Source organism: Mesocricetus auratus, unplaced genomic scaffold (genome assembly GCF_017639785.1).
Source record: "Mesocricetus auratus isolate SY011 unplaced genomic scaffold, BCM_Maur_2.0 Super-Scaffold_4256, whole genome shotgun sequence".
Taxonomy (NCBI): domain Eukaryota; kingdom Metazoa; phylum Chordata; class Mammalia; order Rodentia; family Cricetidae; genus Mesocricetus; species Mesocricetus auratus.
This window is the reverse complement of record NW_024429182.1, coordinates 78,268,780-78,295,234: the sequence shown is the minus strand read 5'-3', so window position 1 is coordinate 78,295,234 and position 26,455 is coordinate 78,268,780. Positions and strand designations below refer to the sequence as shown.

At 47.6% G+C, this 26,455-nt stretch overlaps 1 protein-coding gene across 2 annotated transcripts in view; it reads left to right on the top strand.

Moving 5' to 3' along the window:
* The first annotated feature begins 107 nt into the window (after positions 1 to 107).
* Positions 108 to 26,455, top strand: part of Eef2k (eukaryotic elongation factor 2 kinase) — a 66,826-nt gene continuing 40,478 nt past the window's right edge. Inside the window, exons 1-3 of one of the 2 annotated variants that reach the window (XM_040755308.1) lie at positions 108 to 365; positions 17,071 to 17,205; positions 18,485 to 18,803. In XM_040755308.1, coding sequence (XP_040611242.1) covers positions 18,561 to 18,803 — 243 coding nt within the window. In that variant the 5' untranslated portion in view covers positions 108 to 365; positions 17,071 to 17,205; positions 18,485 to 18,560. The remainder of the gene's footprint in view (positions 366 to 17,070; positions 17,206 to 18,484; positions 18,804 to 26,455) is intronic. The other variant, XM_040755306.1, reaches the window with a different exon arrangement.

The window sequence follows — 26,455 nt, the reverse complement described above, 5'->3', positions numbered from 1 at the left end:
GGCGGGGGGAGCCCGGAGACCGGCAGCAGCTGCAGGGAGGTGATGGCCACCCGGAGGCGGTCACGTGAGCCCAGGCGTGCGTCCCGTGCGTCAGTCCCGCCCCAGCTCGGGTCTTAGCTCAGGTTCCAACCCCACTTGGAGCTGCAGCCCCATCTCTAGCTCCAGCTGGTTCTCCGCTGCTGAGCTCGGACGTTTCCACGCGTCCCACTGCGGCTTCCGGAGCCTAGCTCTCTGTTGCTTGGCTCGTGCCCGGGGACCTTCCATTGCCCTCTGCACCCTGGGGCGCCTGGCCACGAACATCTGCAAACTACTCGGGATCCTTGCGACCGTGGGCAGCGGCTGCCGCGCCTGTCTCCCTGCGGAAGGTAGGTGACTCTGCTGTGCGGGGGTGGGTGGGGGGGCCGGGCCTGCGCGCCCCGTTGCAGCGGCGCCCCGAAAGGTGATTGGGCGGTTTCTCGGGTTGCCAAGGTCCCCCGGGGCGCAGTGTTTGCGCCTGTAAAGTTAGGGATGGCAAGCGATGGGTGCTGTTCTGGCTGCAATAGGCAGCGCTTGCAGGGCCTCCGCCTGGGTCCCGACTCTTTGTCCGGGCGAGTCTCCTGTCTCCTTGCAGCACCCAAGCCGCATTCCCCTCACCCGGTTCCCTACACCGGAGGTCTGTGCAGCCCTCAATTCCCGGAACCTCAAGGTCTGTGCAGTGTACGCCCTTGCTGATTGAGGGAGTTGGGGTGTTGGCAGGCTTTGGAGACATGTGCGCCAAAGGGCTGAGCATTACTATGCTTTTGGTGGTGCGGGGGCGGGGATCTCCCGGGTAAGTCCCGGCCAAGATAAACTAGTGTTAGCCGCGGAGGTTGCAGGAAACCTGCCCACCTGCACCCTGAGTGTGACGGATCGCGTATGTGGTGAAGGAGTGAGATCTAACTTGGGGATGCCGTTCCTTGGGGGCATGTTTCTGGCTCCTCCCTAATGGGGCGCTCCCTGTCTTGGGGCCACAAAACTAAGAAAGTTGAGTTTACGGAGGAGAAAACCGAAGTTCAGAGGGGTCTCTTGACCCCAGAGGCTAGGTAGGGAATGTGGAGTAGGTAGACAGGGATGTGTGTATAGGGGATTAAGAGTGAAGTTTTGGGAAGACTTCCCAGAGGAGGTGGTGTGTTTGAGCTGTGTGGAGAAAGGAGAGGGCCCAGGCCGTGTTCAAACCTTAGGCACTTCCCTTCTCCTTTCTTTGCAGGGGCAAGTGTTCCTGAGAGAGGAAGGCAGGCAGGAGCGGGGCGGGATGCGGGGGATAGCTTCCACTTCGCCTGGGGGGTCTCTGTCTTTCCAAAGAATGGGCTCCCACTCAGTGTTTTGGAGGGTCTGAGCACTTAGCCGTGCGTGCCGTCTTTCTCGAATGGCTCTGCCACGCTCTTCCACACACAGGATATTTCCAAACCTTTCATCCTACCCTGGTCAGACTTGAACCAAACGGTTATCCACCGGCCTGTTAATTCCCACCTGGGAACTGCATGGAGGAACCTGGAGGTACACAGCAGGATTTATTTAGACTCGGGCTTCTTCTCTGCCGATTTTTATTGTGTAGACGAAAAACTTCAGGGTGGGGCAGAGAAACCCAAGTAGTAACAGCAGGGCAGACTGATGAAAAAAAGCGAGGTTTCAGGTGAGGGGGAGACGGTGGCCTGTTGGGGCAGCTGCAGGAGTCAGTTGAACCCAGGATGATCCCAGGTATTCACAGGGTCTGCACCTGGGATGACTGTGGGTTTGAGTCTTAAAGCTTGTTGGATGAGGGCCTGTGTGGAGCAGGGAAGGGGAGCATGGACGCCGCTTGTTGAGAGCACTGGCCCTTGAAGTGAAGGGGGAGGAGCTGCTAGATCATGAGGACTAGCTTCCCCTCTCTACATATCTGGTGTTTCACCCATGCCTGTGGGACCATCTTCAGGGGATCCAGTGTTCTCTTCTGGCTCTGGCTTCCACAGTCACTTTCAGGGACACACACACACACACACACACACACACACACACACACACACACACACACACACACACACACACGAATGAGAGTATTTGGCTAACCTCTTGCATCCAGGGCCTATGGGTAAGGACTGCAAGGCTTCTGGGGAAGGGAATGGTGAGACGCTAGCACAGTATGGCAGTAAAGCTCGGAGAAGCATTTCACAAGCTGAAGAGTCAGGAGTGTGAAGAGTCAGAGGAGTGTGGGCCTGTGGTTCTACCTTCAGGGCACATCATCTGCCAACTGCAGGGCTTGCTTGCCTCCGATTGCTGGACCACAGTGGAGTTTCATTTAGTAGGTCTGGAGTGAGGTTCCCAGTTTGCATTTCTAAGAAGTTCCCAGGGGTGGCTGCTAGCTGCTGCTGGGTTTTCTGGTTGAGGAAATGAAGACTACATTAAAAGTCACTGAATTTGGCCAGCATCAGTTTCAAATCCAACTTCCCAGCTTCCTGGCTGTATGATTATAGGGAAGTCACTATGCCTCTGCCCCTCACCCTTCTCACCTGTAGAATGAAGCAAATAGTCCCTACCACCTGGGAGTTGGAGGTAGTGCTGAAGGAGGGCTGTATCCACAGATCTGATAGAGGAGTATATCACTTGGTCAGGAGACAAGTTGGTGACAGATTGCATAAGGAGACTTCAGCTTGGGGCAGGTGCTTGATAGAATCAAGTGTGCTGTGCAATTGTTGTGCAATTCCACTGTGCTAGAACTCCGTGTCGGAGGAGGGAGCCTGTATCCTCCATGAGGCTCAGAGGAGGTACACAGCAGGTGCTCTATAATGACTTGGAAGTGACATCAGCCTCCTCTTCCAGGGGTGGAAAATGAGCAGCTGAGTGGGCCTGGAATCCATGCAAAGTTATTCAGGCTATATTTCATTGACCTAAATGCAGTCACATGGTCTCAGCAGGGTGCAGGAGATACCAGGAGCTATGGTCACAGGCTGAGCCACTTCAGGCTGCTCTAGGTAGCACCCAGCTTGTCCATGATGTCTTTTTGTTTGTTTGTTTTTTCCAGACAGGGTTTCTCTGTGTAGTTTTGGAGCCTATCCCAGCACTCCCTCTGTAGACCAGGCTGGCCTCGAACTCACAGAGATCGGCCTGTAGTGCTGGGATTAAAAGACTGTGCACCAATGCTCAGCATGTCCATGATGTTTTGAGCACTGGAGTCACTTTTTAGTTTCTTTGGAACAAAAAAAAAAAGAAAAAAAAAGAAAAAAAAAAAAAACAGGCCTGGGGATGTAGCCCAGTTAGTAGAATTCTTGCCAAACAGGTACAAAGCCCTGGGTTCCACGTTCTACCCTTAGCCCTAGTAAAACCAAGTATGGTGGTACATGCCCATAATTCCAGAACTCAGGAGATAGTTCAAAGTCTTTCTCCTTTATAGGGAACTGGAGACCAGCCTAGATACGAAAGACCCTGTCCCAAAAGAAAAACAACCCACAGACAAACCCATAATTGCAAGCTCAAGATAGGCTGCACTGTGTATGCCCTGGCCAGGGCTTTGAAGCAGGGTTCTGCTGTAGGAGTGGATCCTGTCCTAAACAAAAGACTTTTTTCTTTTTGTTTTGTTTTGTTTTTCGAGACAGGGTTTCTCTGTGGCTTTGGAGGCTGTCCTGGAACTAGCTCTTGTAGACCAACCAGGCTGGTCTCGAACTCACAAAGATCCGCCTGTCTCTGCCTCCCAAGTGCTGGGATTAAAGGCGTGCGCCACCAACGCCCGGCTAAACAAAAGACTTAATGGAGCAGGCTGTGATGGCCTGTGCCTGGACCCCCTACCCCTATGGCACCTTCACTGTGTAGTCCTGGTTGGTGTGACTCAGTTTTCTGCTTTGTTCTCTGTATTTCTGAGGGGACGTGGGCATGGGGGGTATCAAGTGAGGGAGCCTCAGCATGCACTGAGGAGTCATGAAAGAACCGTGAACTATTAAAAGCAACACTAGTTTACGTTAGAGTAAGAGGACCAAGGCGTCCACACTGGCTTCCTCCATCAGATTGCATGTCTCCTACTTTCCAGGTCCAGATCAGTCACCTTTCTCATGAGTTTTCCTTCTCCCTGCCCTCACACCCACAGGTTCTGCTGCTTTGGAGTGCCTTACCCACAGGGGTCAAACCTGTCTGTCCCCTTCAGGAACACACCGGACTCTTACCTCCCCAAGAGGGCCTTCCCTGGGGTCATTTTCTTTTGTGCAAATCAGCAGGCAGCAGAAGAGTAGCTACCCCAGGGAGACCAACCCCCTCTCCCACCAAGCCTAGCATAGGATTAGTGCTGGAAAATACCAGCTGCTCTTCCATCCTGATCACCCCCACTCTCCCCGACACCTCCGCCCTCCCCCCATACTTCTTCCCAGGTCCTGCATAGCAAGTCCCATTACACCCTGAGGCCCAACAATAGCAACCCCTCTAAAGATGTTCATATCGCTACCCTGGGAATCTGTGTGTGTGGGGGGGGGCAAAAGGAACTTCTTAGAGGTGAGTCATGGGTCCTGAATCATCTTACTATACCACAGGGTTACACACACCTTTAGTCTTAGCACTCTGGAGGCAGAGGTAGGTGGATCCCAGAGTTTGAGGCCAGTCTGGTCTACAGAGTGAGTTTCAGGAAAGCCAGGACTGCACAGAGAAACCCTGTCTCAAAACAAAGACAAAAATAGACAGACAGACAGACAGACAGACAGACAGACAGATAGATAGATAGATAGATAGGTAGATAGATAGATAAAGAGGTAGAAGGGTAGAAAAGAGACATGACCAAGGAAGCATGAACTCTGGATAGACATATTTAGGGTTAGGTGTTAACTCAGGGACTCCATCCTCAACACTGGGAAGGAAGGAGAGGGGAAGAAGGATGAAGAGAGGAAGAAGGATGAGAAGACAAGGAAGGGAGGAAGCAGGCACAGATCCATGAAGACTCCAGGCTACTGGCTCAGGAGCCAGTAGAACTCCTGCCCCCTAGTTGTGAGACCCGAGCTTGGGTCATTTGCATCAGCAGCTGCCAGATGCTCATGTGACTGAAACAGGCTCCGGCCCAAGGCTGTTCCATTCAGTCCTGGCTCATGGCAATATCTGGAGTCAGTTTTAGTTGTTCTGATTCAAATGTAGCTGACAACTAGTAGATAGAGACCACGGATGCTGCTAAATGTTTGATGTCCCACAGGACATGCTGTCCCTGTAAATAAGAACTGTACTAGCTCATTGTCAGTAGCACAGAGGCAGAGAAACTGTGCTAGGTGGGGAAGAGTTTGCTGCATAAGCATGAGAACAGAGTTCAGATACCAGCCTGGGATGTAGCCAGGCATGACAGGAGGATTCCTGAGACTTGCTGGCTGCCAGACCCTCCAGCCTCATTGAGAGACCCACCACAAAGGAATAAGGTGAGACACTCAGTGACCTCTGCCCTCCACGTATAAACACACACACCACACCCTCCTCTCTCTCCCTATCCTCCCTTCCTCTCCCCCTCTCTCTTCCTCCATTTATATGTTACACAGGGACAGAGACATCAGCTTCCTGGCTAACAGGAACAGTAACTTGCTTGGAAGGCCAAGGGCTAAGTCAACGTTTATTCTGCTGAAATGCAAGTGCTGCACCCTGGACCCTGCTCACACAAACCTGCCATTGTGCAAGAGTTCTTTGTTTTAAAATCAGTAAATGACATTTTAGAGCACAAAGCAGAAAAGATTGTTATTAAGGCTTCAATGAGCAACATGCACAAGGGGCCTTTGGATTTTAATGTTTAATTATTTTCTAGGCACTGGCTTTTGTGTCCCCAGGACATGGTGTACTCCTGGCTGGTCACACCAGGGATACAGCTGCAGCCCAGAGTGCCAAGTCTGGCACAAACCATTAGTGCAGGTCGCAGGCATGAACTACAGAGAAGCTGGCCATCCCCATCTGGCATATGGGACACTGAGGTGTTACCTCCTGGGGAGTCAGTGGTCCACTGGCATGGTTGAGGCCCCAAGAGGGAAAACCAAATCATGAAAAAAAACGAATGACTATAATCTGGCCCAACAAGACCTTTGAGACAAACAGATCTGAGTTCAAGTTCTGATTTTGCCATGGCTAGCTGAGCAACATTGGGCTAGTTACTTAATTCTTCTGATTCTCGGTTTATCTGTGAAATTTACTCATCTCTTAGAGGGAAGCAGAGCAGGCTGGGGAAGGGGTGACAGTGGCTCCTGTCACACACTTGCCAACACGCCTAGTGCAGCATCTGGCATGCAGCCAACCCTTTGAACGTATGATTTGTCTTGTTTCTGTGAAAATACAGTCAGGTGGAGGGCCATTGGAGCCCAGGTCTTTGCTTCCTTCTCATCCACCTGCAACAGCAAAGTCCCATTATCCCCCAGTCTCTTGTCAGCAGGAACTCATGCTAGACTTAAGGAAGGTACTGCCAATTCTGCGGGGCAGAAAGTTCCTCCCTGGCACCTAAAGGATCAGGCACAGCCACAAGTGGGGGTGGAGGAAGCAGAGAGAAGTGAGGTTGGGGTGGGACTGAGCCTTGTTTATCATATCAGGAAACCCATACGGAAAGATCTTAGGACATGGAAGTTGGGTGTGATGGCGCAGCCCTCAGCCCAGCACTGGAAGATCTTAGGACATGGAAGTTGGGTGTGATGGCGCAGCCCTCAGCCCAGCACTGGGGACCCAGTGAGACAGGGCGATCCAGAGTTTGAGAAATAGATATAATAGGAAACAACAGGGATGGGAAAGCACACCATTTTGACTTATGACGATACCCACACCAAGGGTACCCCTGGGAATAGTTAACATTACAGTTGCGTCTAAGTGTGGGAAGCTTTGCTGCCTGTGCACAGTAGCACAGGTTGTTCACAAGAGTTGAGAAATATGTGATCTGTGTGGCATTACAAGTGGCCCTGATAGGAAAGGGGCATTATTTCCAACTATGTGCTTTAGGAAAAGTCTTTTCTTTTTTTCTAGCACTGGGGATGGAGCTCAAACCTTAGATGTACTAGTCGGTGACTCTGTCACTGAGATACAACCCCAGCACTCATTATTTTTTTCTACGGATAGTGGTGGCGCTCACCTTTAATCCCAGCACTCGGGAGGCAGAGGCAGGCAGATCTCTGTGAGTTCCAAGCAGGGCCAGCCTGGTCTACAGAGCGAGTTCTAGCCAGGGCTGTTATAGAGAAATCCTGTCTGGAAAAACGATTTTTTTTCTTTCCCCTTTCCCCTTCTCTGCTGGTTTCAAGTCCACACTTACACAGTAGGTGAACACTATATCCCCAACTCTGCCCTGCATGTTTAGGGATTTGTTGTGTTTTTTAATACTTTATGTATATGAGTGCTGCCTTCATGTGTATCTGTGTGGCACATGAGTACCTGGTGCCCTTGGAGGTCAGAAGAGGGTGTCAGATCCCCTGGACCTGGAGTTATGGATGGTTAATGAGCCATATGACCTCTAAACCAAACTTCTCAAGGTTCTGTTCACCACAGGAGACCCATCCACTGACCCAGTGGCCATTAATGCCAACTTCCCATCAATCCATCCAAATTGGGATTCTAACACCACCCAAGGTAAGGTTTGAAGAGGCCTTCCACAGGTACACCCCTTGTGATCCTGAGGCAGGAGAATCTGAGATAGCTATGAAGTTTGCTTTCATTAACCAGGCAGCACCAGATAAGGAGAAAAACACCTCAGGGATTTAGTGGCAGTGGCAGGAAAAGGCTTGTGACAAAAGTGAAAGTACAGAGGATAAGGAACTTTAAAAGGAAAAGAGACAAGAAAAAAGTCTAGAGTCCTAGAACAGCAACAGGCAACGCCATTGGGCAGAATAAAAGGAAATTCTCCTGGCTCCTGGTGTGGGAAAATCGCCTGGGGATGACACCTTCCAGTCTGGATCCAGACAGTGACTGGGACCATGGGTAAGAGTCAATGCACTTATTGTAAGGAGGAAGGGCATTGGGTCAAGGATTGTCCCCAAAATCAATGTGCCTATTGTAAAGATGAAGGACATTGGGTCAAAGACTGCCCCAAGAAAAAACAGAGCACAGGCTGTTGAAGTCCACCCAGCTCTCCAGAGGGATGACAGCAATTGGAGGGGACAGAATTCAGTCCCCCTCCCTGAGTCCAGGGTAACCCTTGAAGTAGAGGGGGGAACGATTGACTTCATGGTAGACACAGGAGCAGAAAACTAGGTCCTCTTAAAAGTTGAGGGCCCCATGACCACCAAGACCACCTGGGTGCAAGGGGCTGCAGGCACTAAGCCTTACCAATGGACTACCCAAAGATCGGTAAGTCCACTCCTTTCTAGTCATACCAGAGTGCCCGTACCCACTTCTGGGACAAGACTGCTTTTTCAAAATGAAGGCTCAGATCACTTTTTTGGGCCAAGGGGCTGAGCTCAGGCATGCAGACGGTACCCCAGTGGTACTATACTCTTCTGATCGCTAGCCTCTCAGAAGAGTATAGACTATCAAAAAGAACAGATAGCACCAGAACATACACTCTCCCACAGGCATGGGCAGAGACGGGGGTGGGAGGGCCGGTTTGGGGAAACTGGCCTCCAATTTTGGTGGAACTGAAACCAGGAGCGAAGCCTGCCAATGTCCATCAGTACTCCAATGCCCCTAGAGGCTAAATGAGGAAATACTCCCTACATTGGACACCTCCTCAACCACCGGGTCCTGAGACCTGACCAATCTGTCTGGAATAGACCCCTCCTGCCAGTCAAAAAGCCCCACACCAATGACTATTGGCCAGTCCAAGACCTGCTGGAGGTCAACAAGTGACGGCACCAAATCCATACACTTTGCTCAACTCCTTAATGCCTAACCAGAAATAGTATCCTGTTTTAGATTTAAAAGATGCCTTTTTCAAGCCTTCCTCTGGCTCCCCAAAGCCAATTGTACTTGACCTTTGAATGGCATGATCCTGACATTGGGATCAGTGGACAACTCACATAGCCCAGATTGCCCCAGGGATTCAAGAACTCTCCAACCATCTTTGACGAGGCCCTACATGAAGATCTCTCTGACTTCCGGGTATGTAACCCCAAACTCACCTTGCTACAATATGTTGATAGGGGCTGCTGATCAGGAAGCCTGCCTTGCCAGAACTGAGGACCTCCTGTGGATACTGGGTGATCTGGGGTACTGTGCCTCGAGCAAAAAGGCCCAAATCGGCCAACAACAGATAAATTACTTGGGCTGTATTTTAAAGGATGGTCAGCACTGGCTTTTGGATGCCCACAAGGCAATGTGTTAAAAATTCCAACACCTACTTACCCTAGACAAGGAAGAGAATTTCTGGGAATGATTGGCTTCTGCCTCCTATGGATCCCAGGGTTTGCTGAATTGGCAAAGCAATTATATGAGGCCACTAAAGAGACTAAAGACTTTCAAACCTGAAATGACGCCTGCTGGAGGCTCCTGCCCTAGGGTTGCCAGATGTCGCTGAAGCCTTTCATTCTATTTCTAGATGAGCATAAAGGGATAGCTAAAGGAGTCCTTACTTAAAACCTGGGCCCCTGGAAGCAACCAGTGGCCTACCTGTCAAATCGGATCCTGTGGCTGCCAGAGGGCCAACTTTCCTGCGGATGATTGCAGCTACCACCCTCTTGGTAAAAGACACCATAAGCTAACCTTGGGACAGAATCTGACAATAGCGCGCCACATGCCTTAGAGGGATGCTTAAACAGCCCCCAGACCACTGGCTGAGCAATGCCTGCATGGTATACTACCAGACATTGCTCTTAAATCCTGCAAGAATCACCTTCCAGGTATCCACTGCCCTGAACCCAGCTACCCTACTGCCAGACCACGACCTAGGAGCTCCCATTCACAACTGTGCAGAGATTCTAGCTCAAATGCATAACATCCGACTGGACATATGTAGGACTTGCTGTGAAAATCCAAAGGCAAGATTCAGAATGAAAACCAGGCCATTGAGGAAATAGTGGCCAGCTATCATACAGGCCACCTGACATATGCCACCCCTCACCCTCAAACCCAGGCTCCTGCTTAAGAGGAACAAACCCAGGGACATATTGGAAAGTAGATTTCAGTGAAATCAAACCTGGTAAGCTTGGCTACAAGTGTCTTCTAGTATTTATAGACACTTTTCCTGGATGGACTGAAGCCTTTCCAGTGAAGCATGAGACTGTCCAGGTGGTCCCAAAGAAACTTCTCCAAGATATCCTGCCCAGGAATGGTTTTCCTGCACTCCTAGGGTCAGATAATGGACAGGCCTTCATTTCTCAGGTAAGTCAGGGAATAGCCACTGCACTGGGGGCCTATTGGAAATTTCATTGTGCATGTAGACCCCAGAGCTCAGGACAGGTAGAATGAATGAATAGAACCCTAAAAGAAACCCTAACTAAAGCCTTAGAAACTGGCTCAGACTGGGTGCCTCTCCTCTCCTTTGCCCTCATGTATCGAATTCCCCCTATCAGATGGGCCTTACTCCCTTTGAGATCATGTTCAGGGTGCCTCCTCCCATAATTCCCAGCCTGCAGGCTGATCTTCTGGCCATCCTAGATGATCAGGACCTTGCCAATTCTGTTCACCGACTACAGCCGACCCACGAATGGGTATGGCCACAACTTGGGACCATCTATGAAGCTGCTGCTCCCCCTGAGTCCCACAGGTTACACCCAGGGGACTGGGTCCTCATATGCGGACACCAACACCAAATCCTGGAGCTGAGATGGAAGGGGGCCTTACGTAGTCCTGATAACACCAACTGCCTTAAAGGTGCATGGCATCACTACCTGGGTGCACTATTCCCATGCCAGACTACCTGACCCGTTTGCCAACCCCGAGGACTGCAAGGAGACACCTGGGAGTCGTCGCAACATCCCACCAACCCCCTCAAACTCCAACTCCACAAGAAGCCCTCATCGCCCTCATAGTCCTACGGTGTCTGGTGCTGCTGATCCAAGCTACATCCCCTACGTCCCCCCCTCAAACTTGACTGGACAATAAGCACTCCTGAGGGTTGCCTGGTAAACCGTACCCTCACCATCTCCCCCAGTCTCCCCTTTCCGGCCTTATAAATGGACCTGTGGGACTTGGTTCAGGATGGATGGCAAAAGTGGTGTGGGTCTGCAGAGGGCCACATTTCAATTCGATCACACCAGTTCTACGTCTGCCCTGGCCAAAGGAAAGGGTGTGGCTGGGCGTTGGGGGCGCACGCCTTTAATCCCAGCACTCGGGAGGCAGAGGCAGGCGGATCTCTGTGAGTTTGAGACCAGCTTGGTCTACAAGAGCTAGTTCCATGACAGCCTCCAAAGCCACAGAGAAACCCTGTCTCAAAAAACCAAAAAAAAAAAAAAAAAAAAAAAGGTGTGGCAGTGTGGGATATTGTGCTTATTGGAGATGTGTGTCTACAGGGTGGGTCTCCTGGAGGACCCCGGTCAAGAATGATTGCATAACTGTAGAGAGACAGGCAAGTACAGTATGATGGACTAACATTACAACAAGCCAGTATTGGAACCTGTATCCCACTGGGACAGGACTCCAAATTAGATGGAGAAAGAAAGGATTGGGAGCTGTGTGAGCCCTGCTATGATAGCATAACCTCACTTACTGTAGCCCTGCCGTTGCAACTAGTTAGTCATCAGATTTATGAAAAAAGGAAAACTAGTTCCCCTAGATGATTGGAAAGAAGGTCAGACTTGGGGTCTTAGAATGTATCAAAAAGGATATGACTCTGTACTCTGGTTCAACATTGCAATCCAGCAATTCTCTCTCCAAACCAAAGTCGGCCCAAACAAGGCTATTAAACCCCGGTGGAGGTAGTCCTACAGAATCGGAGGGGGATAGATCTTTTATTCTTGCAACAGGGAGGCCTTTGTGCAGCCCTAAAGGAGGAATGCTGTTTTATCGAGATCACTCAGAATAAAAGACAACATGGCCAAGATCAGAGAGGGGCTAGGAAAGTGCAGACAGGAAAGAGAAGCTACCCAAGGGTGGTTTGAGCCTGGTTCAACAGTTCCCCCCAGATGGCCACCCCGATAACTGTCCTTACAGGCCTCCTCGTAATACTCCTCTTGCTCCTAACATTTGGCCCTTCTGCTATTAACAGACTGGTCTAGTTTGTAAGAGACCACCTGGGCATAATCCAACTAATGGTTCAAAGATCGCAAACCTACTGACCCCTATACCAAACTTCTCCAGAATTTTTTGAATTGTCCACTAGAGACCCAGAATTGGGTCACCTATGGTGCACAGAGAAAGGGGAGAATGAGAGGCCAAGACTGTTGCCTCCTTAGTACCAAGAATGGTTAGAAGAACCTGACGCCCTTGACCTGTATAAATGGCCTGTGTCAAAAGCCCCAGTTTTCAGGAAAAGGAGTCCACCCCAAACTGTGTCAACATCTCCTGCAATTGAGGCTTGGGGCCTTCTGCAGCTGTTGCGCCAGCTTGCTGGACAAAGTCCCTGCTGAGGCTTGTATTCAGTAAAAACAAAAACAAAAAACAAAAAACCTTGTGCTTTTGCATTCCATGAGTCAGCTCCTTGGTGGTCTTTTTGGGGGTCTCTCGGACTAGGCATAACAAGCAACAAACCGACCCTTCCCTAAAGTTGTACACAGCTTTTCTGCTTCTGTTTCAGTAAGCTCAACTTAGGTGTAGGGTGGTGGTAAAATATTTCCACAGGACTGAAACTTCCCCTCTGGAGGGAGAAGCTCAGAAAGCAACAAGACTGATCAGGTTGTTCCTGAGGTGGTTATATAGACAGTGAGCAGTTGCTGGGAAACAGACACTCTGCAGCCAGCAGACAGGCATGGACCAGGTTGCAGCTCTCGTGAGTCCTCACCGTGCTGGGGCGGGCTTTAGATGATGCAGTTGCCTCCGGGTCACCCCTGCTCCTGTAAGTAGCCCCTGTTGGTTTACCAAGCTGGATTTGGGAGGATCATTTCTTTTGTCTATCATCACCTCCCTATTAGGAGTGAATAGACAGTTAGTTGTTCACATCTCCCCAGGAAAAGTCTCACAATTCATGCTCTTGCCTGTCTGTAGCCTGGAAAACGCAGCAGCCCTTATCTGAGAGACTATGTGCTTAGCTCTGTAGGAGCAAACAGCTTTGAGAGGTGACAGGTGGTGCTTTCGCTTCCTTAAGAGCAGATTCATCGCCCATTGAAACCCACAAAACCAGGTTCACTTGGTTCTGGATGTGTACCAAGTGCCTGCTGCGTACAAGGCGTAGTGACAGGCCGTCACAGCAGCTGCCAGCAGCAGCCCCTGGTCCCCAGGGTCAGGAGGGTGTTTATCTGTGCTTCTTTCTCAAGGCTTCTGTGAGCTGGCTGTGGAAACACAAAAAGGCCACTCCCTCACTCAGCTGCTGCCACGGGTGAGCAGTGCGGGCGAGATGCCACACTTCCTGGTGCCACTGCTGAAGCTGCGGGCACGGCACCATCCTGGCTCCTGCAGCTGTTGACCTGGTGGAGTCTGCTGGTACCACACTGTCCTGGTCTCTAAGGTTGACTGGGACAGGGCAGGCTCTGGGCTAGGAGCTGCAAGCTCCAAAGAGGATCAGGTGGCTTTGGCATCTGTCCCAGGCTAGTGAGGGCAGAAAACAAACTTGGCAGCTGACATGAAGTTTCAAACCGGGAGTAGAGAAATCAATGTGTGGCCAGCACACTAAGGAAAAGGATAAAAAGAAACAAAAACAGGCTCAAGTTGAATAGATTGCAAGAGTGCATTTTATCAAGGAAGGCCATGTACTGGGTTTTGAGATTTTAATTTCCATTTTAGGAGTATGTACCGAGTTAGAATGTAAACGTTCCCTCTTCATAACTGTCAAGAAAGTGCCAAAGCTTCGGAAGACATGGCTGAGACAAAAACTAAACACTAGGCCAAACACAGTTACACTATGAATGCTTGTGTAAAAGCTATAAAAATTATTTTTAATTGTGTGTGTACATGCCATAGTGTGCTTATGGAGGTCAGAGGACAATTGGAGGGATCTGTTCTCTTTCCACCATGTGATGTGCATTCTCATAATTGAATTCTCATTGCCAGGCTTGTGGAACAAACACCTTTACCCACTAAGCCATCTTGACAACACCCCCCCTCCCCGTGTGTGTGTGTGTGTGTGTGTGTGTGTGTGTGTGTGTGTGTGTGTGTGTGTGTGTGAGTGAGAGAGAGAGAGAGAGAGAGAGAGAGAGAGAGAGAGAGAGAGAGAGAGAGAGAATCTTACTGTGTAGTCAAGGTGGGCCTGTCTGGACTCAGCCTGCAGTCTTCAGAGTGCTGGGATTATAGGCATGAGCCACCACACCCAGCTTGTTTACAAGTGATTGTGAGGACATGTTTTCATTTCTTTTGAGTGCATCATCCTGGGAGCAGAATTGCTAGCCCATAAGGAATTGTCAGACTGTTTTCTATAGCAAGTATACCATTTTACAGTTCCACTAACAGCTGTGGGTTCCAATTCCTGGATATCCTTGCTGATTTTTATTATTGCCCAGTTTTTAAATTATATCCATCCCAGTAGGGTATGACTTTCAATGTATTTCCCTAATGATATCTTTTCATGTATATGCCAGCTATTTGTGGGTTTAAAATTCTTTTTAACCCCCTCTCTCTCTGCACACACGTGTATACATATGCCTGTGGGAGCCAGATGAGGGTGTCAGATCACTGAAGCTGGAGTTATAGACAGTTGTGAACCACCTGCAATGGGTACTGGCTGGGAACTGAACCTTAGTTCTCCAAGAGAGGTCATTGTTTTTCTTCCTCCCTTCTTTCCTTCCTTCCTTCCTTCCTTCCTTCCTTCCTTCCTTCCTTCCTTCCTTCCTTCCTTCCTTCCTTCCTTCCCTTCCCTTCCCTTCCTTTCCCTTCCCTTCCCTTCTCTTCCTTCCTTTCTTTTCTTTGAGACAGTGCCTCATTCTCTAGCCCAGCTTAGTCTTAAGCCTGTGATCTCATTGCCTCAGTTTCTAGAGTATGTGAATTTCTAGAGGCATGCACTATCTCACCCAGCTCCAGAGAGATGACTGTCCAAATCCTTTGGCTATTTTTGTTTATTATTGATTGATTTTTTGTTTGTTTGTTTGTTTTTCAAGACAGTTTCTCTGTATTGTTTTGGAGACTGTCCTGGAACTCGCTTTGTATACCAGGCTGGCCTCGAACTCACAGAGATCCGCCTGCCTCTGCTTCCCAAGTGCTGGGATTAAAGGCGTTTGCCACCAGTGCTCAGTTGTTTATTACTGATTGTACAAGTTCTTTGTTGAGTCATTTATCGAGTTATGATTTGAAAACCCTTTTTCTCATTTTGTAGGATGTGTCTCCACTTTTGTTGTTTATTTGTGTGTATCCCCCATAAATAGCCAACAGAGGCTGGAGGAGGAGAACATCAGTTATCCTGTGTATGCATTTGTTTCTCTCTTAGATTTATTTACTTTTTTATTTTATGTGTATGGGTATTTTGCCTACCTGTGTGTATGTGCACCCCATGTGTATCTGGTCAGAAGACAGTGTTGGAACCAGGAATTGGTGGTGCATACCTTTAATCCCAGCACTTGGGAGGCAGAGGCAGAGGCAGGCGGATCTCTGTGAGTTCGAGGCCAGTTTGGTCTACAAAGTGAGTTCCAGGACAGCCTCCAAAGCCACAGAGAAGAAAAAAAAAATAAGACAGTGCCGGGTCTGGAATTATGAATGGTTGTAAGCTTTTGCCATGTAGGTGTTGAGAGCTGAACCCCAGTGCTCCGCAGAAGCAAGACATTCTCTTGACCACTACTGGCAAATTGCCTGTAGTCTAGGCACCTGGGAGGTGGTGGCAGCAAGGATATTGTGAGCTCAAGGCCAGCTCAGTTACACAGAAAGTTAGAGGACAGCCTGCACTATATATAATAAAGCTTATGTCAAAGAAAACCAAATACCCAAGTGCTAGGCTGCCCTGGGCTCCAGCCCCAGTACCACGCCCACTGCCGTAGCCAAGTCTTTGCTTAATCCAAAACTATGAAGATGTCCTGTATTTCCTAAGTTTAGCCCTTAATGCTTTACTCCTTTTCTTTTTTTTTTTTTTGGTTTTTCGAGATAGGGTTTCTCTGTGTGTCTCTGTCTGTCCTAGAAATTGCCTTGTAGACCAGGTTGGCCTCGAACTCACAGAGATCCTGCTACCTCTGACTACTGAGAGCTGGGATAAAAGGCGTGTGCAACCACCACCAGGGTGCATTAGTCCATTTCCATGTAACATTTGCATGCCGTGTAAGGAAGGGGTTCAGGGTCTCTCAGCCCCATTTGTTAAAGATTTTTCTTGCCCAATTCAGTCATTTTAGCATCCGGCTGAAAGTTGGTTGACCCTGAGTGTTAGACTTCCTTCTTACAGTCTTGCTGTACTGTCTCCTGACCATGTTGGTGTGTCCCTGGGTTCTAGACCTCCCCGCTTCTAACCATCACACAGTACCTCATTGTGTAGAAAGAAACACTGTAATTTATGTATCAGGCCTTCACTGATGGACATTTGGGGGCACTAGCAATTTCTTGCCGTCACTGATCATATTGGAGCTTTGGAGGACAATTGTTCGTTTACTGATGGGAAGCACATTGCTGTGTCTGTGCGAGGCACTTTCTGAGACAATCAGTGGGCATGTGGATAATAGAAGGGGGAAAAAGTCTACAAAATGGCTCAGCAGGTAAAGTCACCTGCTGCTAAGCCTGATGACTTGTTCCATCCTGGGGGCCACATGGTAGGAAAGGAGTCGGTCAACTTCTACAAGTTGTTCTCAGACCTCTATACATGCTCTGTGACCAGCACATACCTGTACATGTACCTGTACACACATAAAATAAATAAAAGGCTCATTCCATGAGGTGGAATCCATACCCAACACTACTTGATTGACCAAAAACCTGAGACTAGATAGCCCAGGGACCTATGGTAAAGCCAAATACTACTATTGTTAAAAAAAAAAAGACTCCTAATGACATTCTACTATACTATACTACTATGCTCATAGATCAGTGCTCAGCCATCATCAGAGAAGCTTCCTCCTGCAGCAGATGGGAACAAACACAGAGACCCACAGACAGACATTAGGCAGGGAGTGAGAGACCTGGGGACACTCAGCCCTAAATGGGATGTTTCCATTGTATCTCTCCCCTCAGGGCTCATGGAACTCCACCAGAAGCTGTGAAAGATCAGAAGGGATGAAGGACACCAAGAAAACAAGGCCCTCTAAATCATCATGAGCAAGGCTCACATGAACTCAGACTGAGGCAGCATGCACAGGGCCTACAGAGGTCTGCCACAGGTCCTCTGTGTGTATATTATGGCTCCCAGATTAGTGTTTTTATGAGATTGCCGGGTGCATGAATGACTGGGTCTCTGATTCTTGTGCCTTGTCTTGGGCTCTTTTCTTTCTGTTTGTTGGTCTTGTCCAACTTTGATATGATAGTTTTATCATTATTATATTTTATTATTATCCCTTGGAAGCCTTTCCCCCATCCCCTAATGAGACAGAAAGGAAGTGAATGCAGGTAGGAGGGAAAGTGGGGAGGAACTTGGGAGGAGTTGATGGAGGGGAATCCTGTAGTCAGGATATGTAGAGAGAAGTCTTCCCCGCCATCCGCCTGAGCTCTTCCACAGTTGCAGTTGCAGTCCCCAAATAAACCCACAGGAGGCTATATTAATTATGAAGCTGTTGGCAGTTTGCTTGGTTTCTTACAGGCTATCTCTGACTTAAGTATTTACCTCATAATTGTTAATCTAAGTATTTCTCTTACCGGAAAAAGGGTCTGGACTTCTTACCCCTATGGCAGCTACACAATGACTCCCTGTGTTTCTCCCTCCCAGAATCCTGCTCGACTCCTAGTCCCACCTATCTTATTTCCCTATTGGCCAACAGTGCTTTATTCAACAACCAATAAAAGACAGATTTACAGAATGGCATCTCCCATCAAGGATATATTATGTAAAAAAGAATCTATTTTCCAGAAGAGGGGAAAAATAAGTGTAAGAAAAGAAAGTACACAGGACAGAACTACTGAGAAGAAAATAAAACAGGGTCTTTGACTTGGAAATTTGGAGCTTTCTCTAAAGTGGCATCCTTTGGGTTACAACCCAATAATGAGAAATAACACAGTTAGAAAGCTGTTCCAGGCACCTGGAACAAATATGAAAGCCTTGGGGTGGGCATGTGTCCCCGGAAGAGCATTTAAGGCCTGAGGATGATGGGCAGGGCAGCTGGTGCAGTCTTAGGGCAGTTACTGGAGGGTGGTAAGCAGAGGTGTGATTTGATATAGTTTATGTCTTTAAGAGATAGGGTAACTATGGTTGTTTGTGAGGCACTTCTGGGTTCCAAGCACTCAGAGTTCTCCGAAGTGAAGTGACTAGGCCAATAGACTTGGACATTTGAAATGTTCTTCCTACCTTATTGCCGGCTTGTTGCTAAAAGCCTCCCCAAATGATTGTTCTGGGTTTTAACTCAGACAGTGTGGCCATCGCCAGCGTCATGCAGGTATCCTGACAACCCTCACGCCTGAGCGCTGGCATCCATCCTCCACTCTGCTTCCCTTGCAGGACCGTCCTTGCTGCACCTGCGCAGTAACTCTGGCTGCACAGCGGACCCCTCGCGTAACACGGGCGCCCCTGAAACATGGCAGACGAAGACCTCATCTTCCGCCTGGAAGGTGTTGACGATGGCGGGTCCTCCCAAGCTGGCCACGATGGGGATTCTGACACAGACACCGACGAGGATGAAGACTACTTCATTTGCCCCATCACTGATGACCGGATGTCCAACCATAATGTCAGCTCCAAGGTCCAGAAGTATCACAGCCACCTAACAAAAACGGAGTGCGGCTCCACGGGGTCACCAGCCAGCTCCTTCCACTTCAAGGTGAGTGGCCACCTGTTCTGCGCTTGTGTCCAACTCACCTATTATGAGGGATGGGGAGCTGGGGTCTCTAATTGATGTCATAATTGTCTTCAAACCCTGGCAGTACATTCTGGATGGGAGGGTGTTCCTGTTAATCTGGGAGGTGGCTGTTGCTTTCAGATGCGTTTTCACAAAGCAATGTTTTTCAAATAGGTCGAAAACCATTTGGGGCTGGTGAGGTGACTGCAGGTAAAGGCACTTATTGGTAAGCCTGATGATTGGAGTTGGTATTTCCCAGAACCCACATAGGCTCCTGTAGGTGGTTTTCTGGCCTCTACAGTTATGTCGTAGCACCTACATTCCCCCACATGGATGTGTACACATGATAAACTGTGAATAAACAAATGTAATGTAATGTATGTTAAAAACCTTGCCCTGGGAGTCTTACTTTTTTTTCCTGAGAAATGGAACAAGATGGAATTTAATGGAAAAATTTTCAGAGCACTGTAGACTGTAAGCATTTCATTCCTTGGATATTGTATATGCCTACCTGTGTGCATAAATTTGGTGAGCTTATTAATTGCTTATGGATAGCATCACAACATTCAAGAAAGAATGGAACAGAACACAGTAGGAAATATTAAAGAACCTTTAAAAGCATAAGGATCTTATTTCCCGTGGTTTGTTGTTGTTGAGACGGGATCTCACGAAGTAGCCAAGCTGATAATGGACTCATGATCCTCCTGCCTCAGCCTTAGGAGTGATGGGGTTACAGGTCTGCGCCTGGCTCAAGATAATTTTTTTTTTGAGACAGAGTCTTGTGAAATCTCAGCCTCACTGTGTTGCCAAGGATGACTCTGAACTCTTAGTCCTCCAGGTTCCATTTCCCAAGTGATGGGATTATAGAGCCCCCAGACTTGGCTAAGGCCTTTCTTCTTGGAGCATATGTACAGGAACCCCTCCTGTAGGGCATGCATGAGACATTCTAGTGCCTAACCCTCTGTATGCTACTCCCCCCATACACACATACCTGTGATAAAGGTTTAACTTATATATAGATACATTAAGAGATTAATGATAAATTAGGACAATTATAGAAATATAGTATAATAAAAGCTATGTGCTGGGGGTGGGGTGGCTCAGTGGTAAGCACTTCATTGCCCACACCCAAGGCCCTGGTCACATCTCTAGCACTGCAAAGAACAAAGCTGGAATGAACAAACTATCAAGTTGTGGATGTGGGTCGCTCTCATTTTCTTAAGGTTATCATACTGTGCTGTGTGCATGTAGATACTTTTGTGCTATCTCTCATTGACCACAAGTAACTGGGAAGCCACAGATAAAGGGGACCACTGTCACACCCTTCACAAATACAATATAGTGACTTGCTTTTGGTGATGGCCTTCCAGTAATGACTCATGTTTTTTCAAAAAGTGTGTATTTAGGTCTGGAGATACAGCTCAGTTGATAGAGTGCTTGCCTGGCACACTTGAAGCCCTGGGGCTATCCTTAGCATCACATAAACATCCCAGCACATGAGAGGCGGTCGCGGCAGGATGGTCAGAAGTGTAAAGTCATCATCAGCTCTATCTCAGGTTTGAGACCAGCCTGGGATATGAGACCCTGTCTTTAAAAAATAAAATAGGCTGTAAAGTGGCTCGTCTGTTGAGAATGAATGCAGCTCTTGCAAACAACCCGTTTGAATTCCAGCACCCTCTTCAGCGGGCTCATTACTGTCTGTAACTCCAACTCTCAGGGGTCTGATGCTTTCTTCTGACCTGCCTGGGCACCCTGGTACACACGTGGCATACACACCCACATACATACAGTTATGTATACATGAAATTTTTAAAAATAAATTTTAAAGGATTTCATTTTTTTTAAATGAAAACACAAAAATATGTATTGAGCCTCATGCTTTTATTGAAGCCCATTTAACAGGTATGAGCTGAGGTATTGAATTACATGGTTTAATTCAGTTGCACTTATTGATGGCCTACTAACGTTTCTGATATTAGCTAAACACAGTGAGGCAAACAGTTGTGTGCCATTCTCCTTATGATTTCACCTGTGAGGGGTAGGCTGGATTCTTGTTAACCATTATTTTTGAAACAGTACCTTAGATTTTGTGCATACTGTAGGTGTTTAATACATACCACTTCCTTTTCTGATTCTACATCCCAGCATATGACCCTATTTATTACTGACTGCAAAGTAAAGGCTTTTAAAAGGACCTTTAGATGCTAGAGGTACATGCATGCTTGGCATGTCCGGGATCCTGGTTTCCGTTCCCAGCACCACCGCCCATACACAAAAATGTCCTTTGAGCCAGGTGTTGGTGGCGTACGCTTTTAATCCCAGTACTCAGGAGGCAGAGGCAGGTGGATCTCTGAGTTTGAGGGCAGCCTGGTCTACAGATCGAGTTCCAGTACAGCCTCCAAAACAATACAGAGAAACCCTGTCTCAAAAAACCAAAAAAAAAAAAAAAAATGTCCTTTGCCATATTTAACTACCCTCCCCTACATTTGTTTACTGATACAAACTCGCTTATAGACCAGTCTGGTCTACAAGAGCTAGTTCCAGGACAGCCTCCAAAGTAACAGTGAAACCCTGCCTCGACCCCCCCCCCAAAGACCCCAAACTTTGGCAGTTCTCTGCCTTGGATATTGTCTGTGTTTGAGGGTACAGGCACAGGAAGCAACTCTCCACTATCATTCTCAGCCTGAGGGATCCCCTAGCCCTTTAAGGACCTTATCTCATGAGTCATGGTTTCAACACAGGGAGGAATTTCAGGACTAGCCAGTTTCTGAAGCAGGGTTGGCTTGGTTTTGTTTTGCAGCATTTAGAGAGGGTCTCACCATGTAGTGCTGGCTGATCTGGAATTTACTGTGTAGACCAGGCTGGCCTTGAACTCACAAATCTGTCTCACTCTGCATCCCGAGTGCAGGGTCTCTTTATGAAGTCTATTGATTCTGCCTAGCCAAGTTATCCTGAGGATCCCAGGTTCTGGGATTACAGGCAGTTGCGGTGCCTGCATGGCTTTTGACACGGTTGCTGGGAATCCAACTCTTACCCTAATGCACTAGATCACTGAGCCATATCCCCAGCTCTAGTAAAGATAATTCAGTATAGACTTAAGCACAGGGATTGCGAGAAAGAGAGGTGCTCAGAAGGGAAGACACCACTGAGAGCAGTGTGGGTGCGCTTCTTGGAAGAGTGCAGACGGACAGATGGAGGTGCATACTCTGCTGTAGGTACCAGCTGCTCAGCTCTGGCTTTTTGTTTTGTTATGCTATGGGTTTTGCTTTGTTTTGTTTTTTACAACTGTCATATATTGGATTTTGGTGAGGTTTGAAGGGTTGCTTAGAAATGTGAGGTCACTGGGTGTTTCCTGAGGGGTACCTGTAGGATTACAGCTGATAATGTAAATGTCTAGCTCACAGGAGTACAGAAGGCGGGACATCATTGTAAACGGTTTTATTGGGAACCTTCCCGAAATGGCTGGGGAAGGAATGCAGGCACTAGGCAAGATTCTATGCATACAGGCCTAACCCTGGGATATTGTCATTTGCTATAAAATCTCTCTCTATGAAAGGAATATTAACTCTGTGAGCAACTTGTACAGGAAATGTTTATTAGGGGTGGAGGTTCATGCCTCTCAGTTGATGTGTGGCTTTATTTTAACCTCACTCCTGGGCGAGGACTCGTTTCCCTTCCCATGTCCCATAGTTTCCCTCTCTTTCTATCCTGCCTCAAAATCTGTATTTGTCTGTTTTTTTAAAATGCTTTAATAAGCCGGGCGTTGGTGGCACACGTCTTTAATCCCAGCACTCGGGAGGCAGAGGCAGGCAGATCTCTGTGAGTTCGAGGCCAGCCTGGTCTACAGAGCTAGTTCCAGGACAGCCTCCAAAACAATACAGAGAAACCCTGTCTCGAAAAAACCAAAAAAAAAAAAAAAAGTGCTTTAATAACATGTTACCTGTGTGTATTTAGGTGAGGGGATTCGGTTTTTTTATTGTTATTTTATTTCAGTTTTTCAAAACCTGTTTTTTTTTTTTTTTCTGTAGCCCTTGCTGCCCTGGAATTTAATTCTATAGACCAGGATGGCTTTGAACTCAGAGAACTGCCTGCCTCTGCCTCCTGAGTACTGGTATTAAAAGCATGTGCTACTGCACCCAGCTAGGTGAGGAGATTTATGCTGTCAAATGTAGTTCTTCATTTTGGTTTGGTGTTTGTCTTCCTAGGGGTTCTGCTCATACCCTGGCAATACAGTTGTAAAGGAGAGAGAGGAAAGCGAGCATTACTGGGCTTTGTATACTAACATGAAGGGGAAGTTAAAACACAGTGCTGTTACCCTTGTTTCATTTGGTCTTTATAGACCTCTTACTATATTGAGATTTAATATTAAAACCATCTTACCTCACGGAAAGCAGGCTCTGCTAGACTGTTGCCACGGGAGAGGGTCCAGGGAAAAGACTATAGGTTAGTTTCCAACCTCATTTCCTTTGGCATTTAATATATTGTTATTTTTAATTTACTGTTGACATGGTAACCTGGGTTGTTGAACCAAAGTGACCATCTGGTCTTCCTCCAAAAAACAGGCCCCAGCAGGTACTGGGTATGTATTGTGAAATATTGGGGTCCTCCAGCATCCGTGTTCCCAAGGGATTGGGCAGAATCACTCAGAAGGCCTCTCAGTAGAAACCAGCCTTCCCCTCAGAGGAAGTTTGCCCTGTGTGAGAAGGGGCCTCAGTCCCAGAGCTCTACACGAGAGAGAGAGACAGGCAGACAGAAAGACAGACAGAGAGAGACAGACAGGCAGACAGAGTCAGAGAGACAGACAGAGTCAGAGAGACAGACAGAGACAGAGAGACAGACAGAGACAGACAGACAGAGACAGACAGACAGAGAGACAGAGACAGATACAGAGAGAGATTGGTTGATTTTGAGTTCGATTAAGGAAGAACCTCACCATCAGGGATTGCTTTTAAGACAGGATCAGATTGGGTGCCTATTCTTTCCTTACACCTTGGGCAGTTCTACATTTTCTGGTTTGATTGGTTGATTTGGGTTTGAAATTTTTATTCTTTGAGAATCTCATGCATATCAAGAATTTTGATCATATTTATACCCATCCCCCACCCCCGCTCTCTCCTTCCACACTGGGCCCTTCCACATTTTCCCTTCCCTTCCCCCATTACAGATTTTATTTATTCTTAGTTTTACATTTATTTATTCATTTATTGTATGTGTATGAACATGTGTGAGCCTTGGTGCTTGATGGAGATCAGAGAACAACTTTCTGTAGCTAGTTCTCTCCTTCTGCCTTCAAGATCCAGGAATTATCATGCTTGCATGAGAAGTACAGCCATACCCACTTAGCCATCTTGACAGCACTATTCAGTCCCTTTGAAAGGTCTTTTTTTCCCCTTGTAGCATTAGGGATTGGAACCCAGAGACTTACACATTCCAGGCCAGCCCTTTGAGAAAATGTCGATGAATTTGTTCCCCCTTTCTACAGATAGCATAATAATAAATAAATATACAGTCTTTATATATGCAAATATATTCATAAACTGTATATATGTAAATTATGCAAATGTATTTTATACTTGGCAAATTCACACGTGTAGAGTTTATTTTTTTCATGTGTGTGGGTGTTTTACCTGCATGTATGTATGTCTGTATATCACTTCCATGCCCACTACACTTGGAAGATAGAAGAGGGTGTCGGGTCCCCTAGAGTTAGTTGTGAGCTGCCATGAGCATGCTGGGAATCAAACATGGGTCCATTGCAAGTGCAGCCAGTGCTCTTAACCACCAAGCTGTCTCTGCAGCTCCTATATATGTAAACTTGAAAAATACATTTTATAATATATATAATCTACACTTTCAGTATGTACAAGGTAAAACAAATCTAAACTTTTAAACAAATGAGAATGTGTCCCCATCTCCGCCCAGAGTGTGCCCTTCCAGAAAGGCCTGTTGCTTAGGTCAGGGTGTGTTCACTCTTGCCCTGACTTTTTTTTTTTCCGCGGAGATGCCTCACACTGGTTTCCACCCTGGTGGCCATTCCTCCCCTATCCCCTTGGGAGCTGACATGAACTCTAACTTCCGTAGCTTAGCTGTGGTCTGGGCAGCCTCTGCAGTACGTGTCTTACCCAGTACATTGTACACAACGATCCACAGAACCCCAGACAGTTGGCAGTGTGCCAGATGGTAAATCGAACTGAAGTCATGTGCCTGGGAAGTGACAGGACTGTGTTCCGTTCCTGGGGATCCTGTCTCAGAGTGATACTGTTAATAGCTGCAATTCGCATCTCACTATATTTCATGATTTGTGGGGTTTTTTTTTTTTCATTGTTTATGACCAAGCCCAGGGCCTCATGCATACAATCCTTCATTTATTTGTTTGTTGTCTTTAATGGCTGAGTTTCATTTCGCTGGAGGACTGTATTTCCTTGTACATATGGCTTTGCCTATGCAGGGATACACTTGCCAGAGAATGGAGTAACAATGGAGTAGCTTGGGCAAGAACCTTGAATTTAAAATTTTGTATGAATGGCAGATTGCACCAGTGAACTGCCCTGCTGTATCTGGTACCTGCTTCCCACATCCCATCTTCAGTTGCATAAGTGCTGTTAAAGCACAGAGAGGGCCTCTAACAGCTTGGTTTAAAAAAAAAAAAAGCTAGTCACTCCGGAATGAGACTGGCCAGCCAGGGTATGATGACTCACTGGGCAGAGCAGTGTCCCTGCCTACTGAGCCTAAGAGGCTCCACCCTGGCAGCCTCAGGCCTCAGACCATGACCATAGGCAGTAAGCCAAAGGTAGATAACTGTTTTCGTGCTTTGGGAATGCAGTCAGAAAAACAAAATTTACAGGCTTGGTCCGGCTTGGTTGGCGGCTGAGTGGCTATCGTGCTTTCCTAGCAAGCCCGAGGACCTGGGTTCAGTCTCTAGCATCTTAAACCGATAAAAAGAAAGATACATAAATAGCTTTGATCTCACCCGGGCGTTGGTGGCGCATGCCTTTAATCCCAGCACTCGGGAGGCAGAGGCAGTCGGATCTCTGTTAGTTGGAGACCAGCCTGGTCTATAGAGATAGTTCCAGGACAGCCTCCAAAACAATACAGAGAAACCCTGTCTCGAAAAACAAAACAAAGCAAAACAAAAAAAGCTTTGATCTTTTGCAAGATGAAAGCCTGCTGACCAGTTGAAAAAGAGTCCTGCTGGCCTAGGAAGGGAAGTGGCCTGGGTGGGGTTTGGCACAAGGGAGGAGTTTAAAGCGGTTTGGAACCCTGCTGTAGGGGCTCACATTTATCAAGGAATGCGTTGGAATGCTTTGGTGAAGTGTGCAAGACAGTTTATTGACAAGTCGTGTCCCCCCCCACACTTTCTTTTGTTTTCACTTTTTTCCTAGCAGTTTTATGAAAATATAACCCATATGTCAAACAACTTACCCATTTAAATGTACAAACCAGTGGCTTTCAGTATATTCATATAGTTATGTACCATCTCTATAACTAACTTTGTCAAAAGCTGCACCTTTCAGGCTTCGTTTCCATCCGTGGTCTACCCAGCCCTCGAGACCGCTAACCTGCCTTCTGTCTCCATGAGTTTGCCTCTCTAGACTTAGAAAGTATTACATTTATTTATTTGTGTGCCATACTAT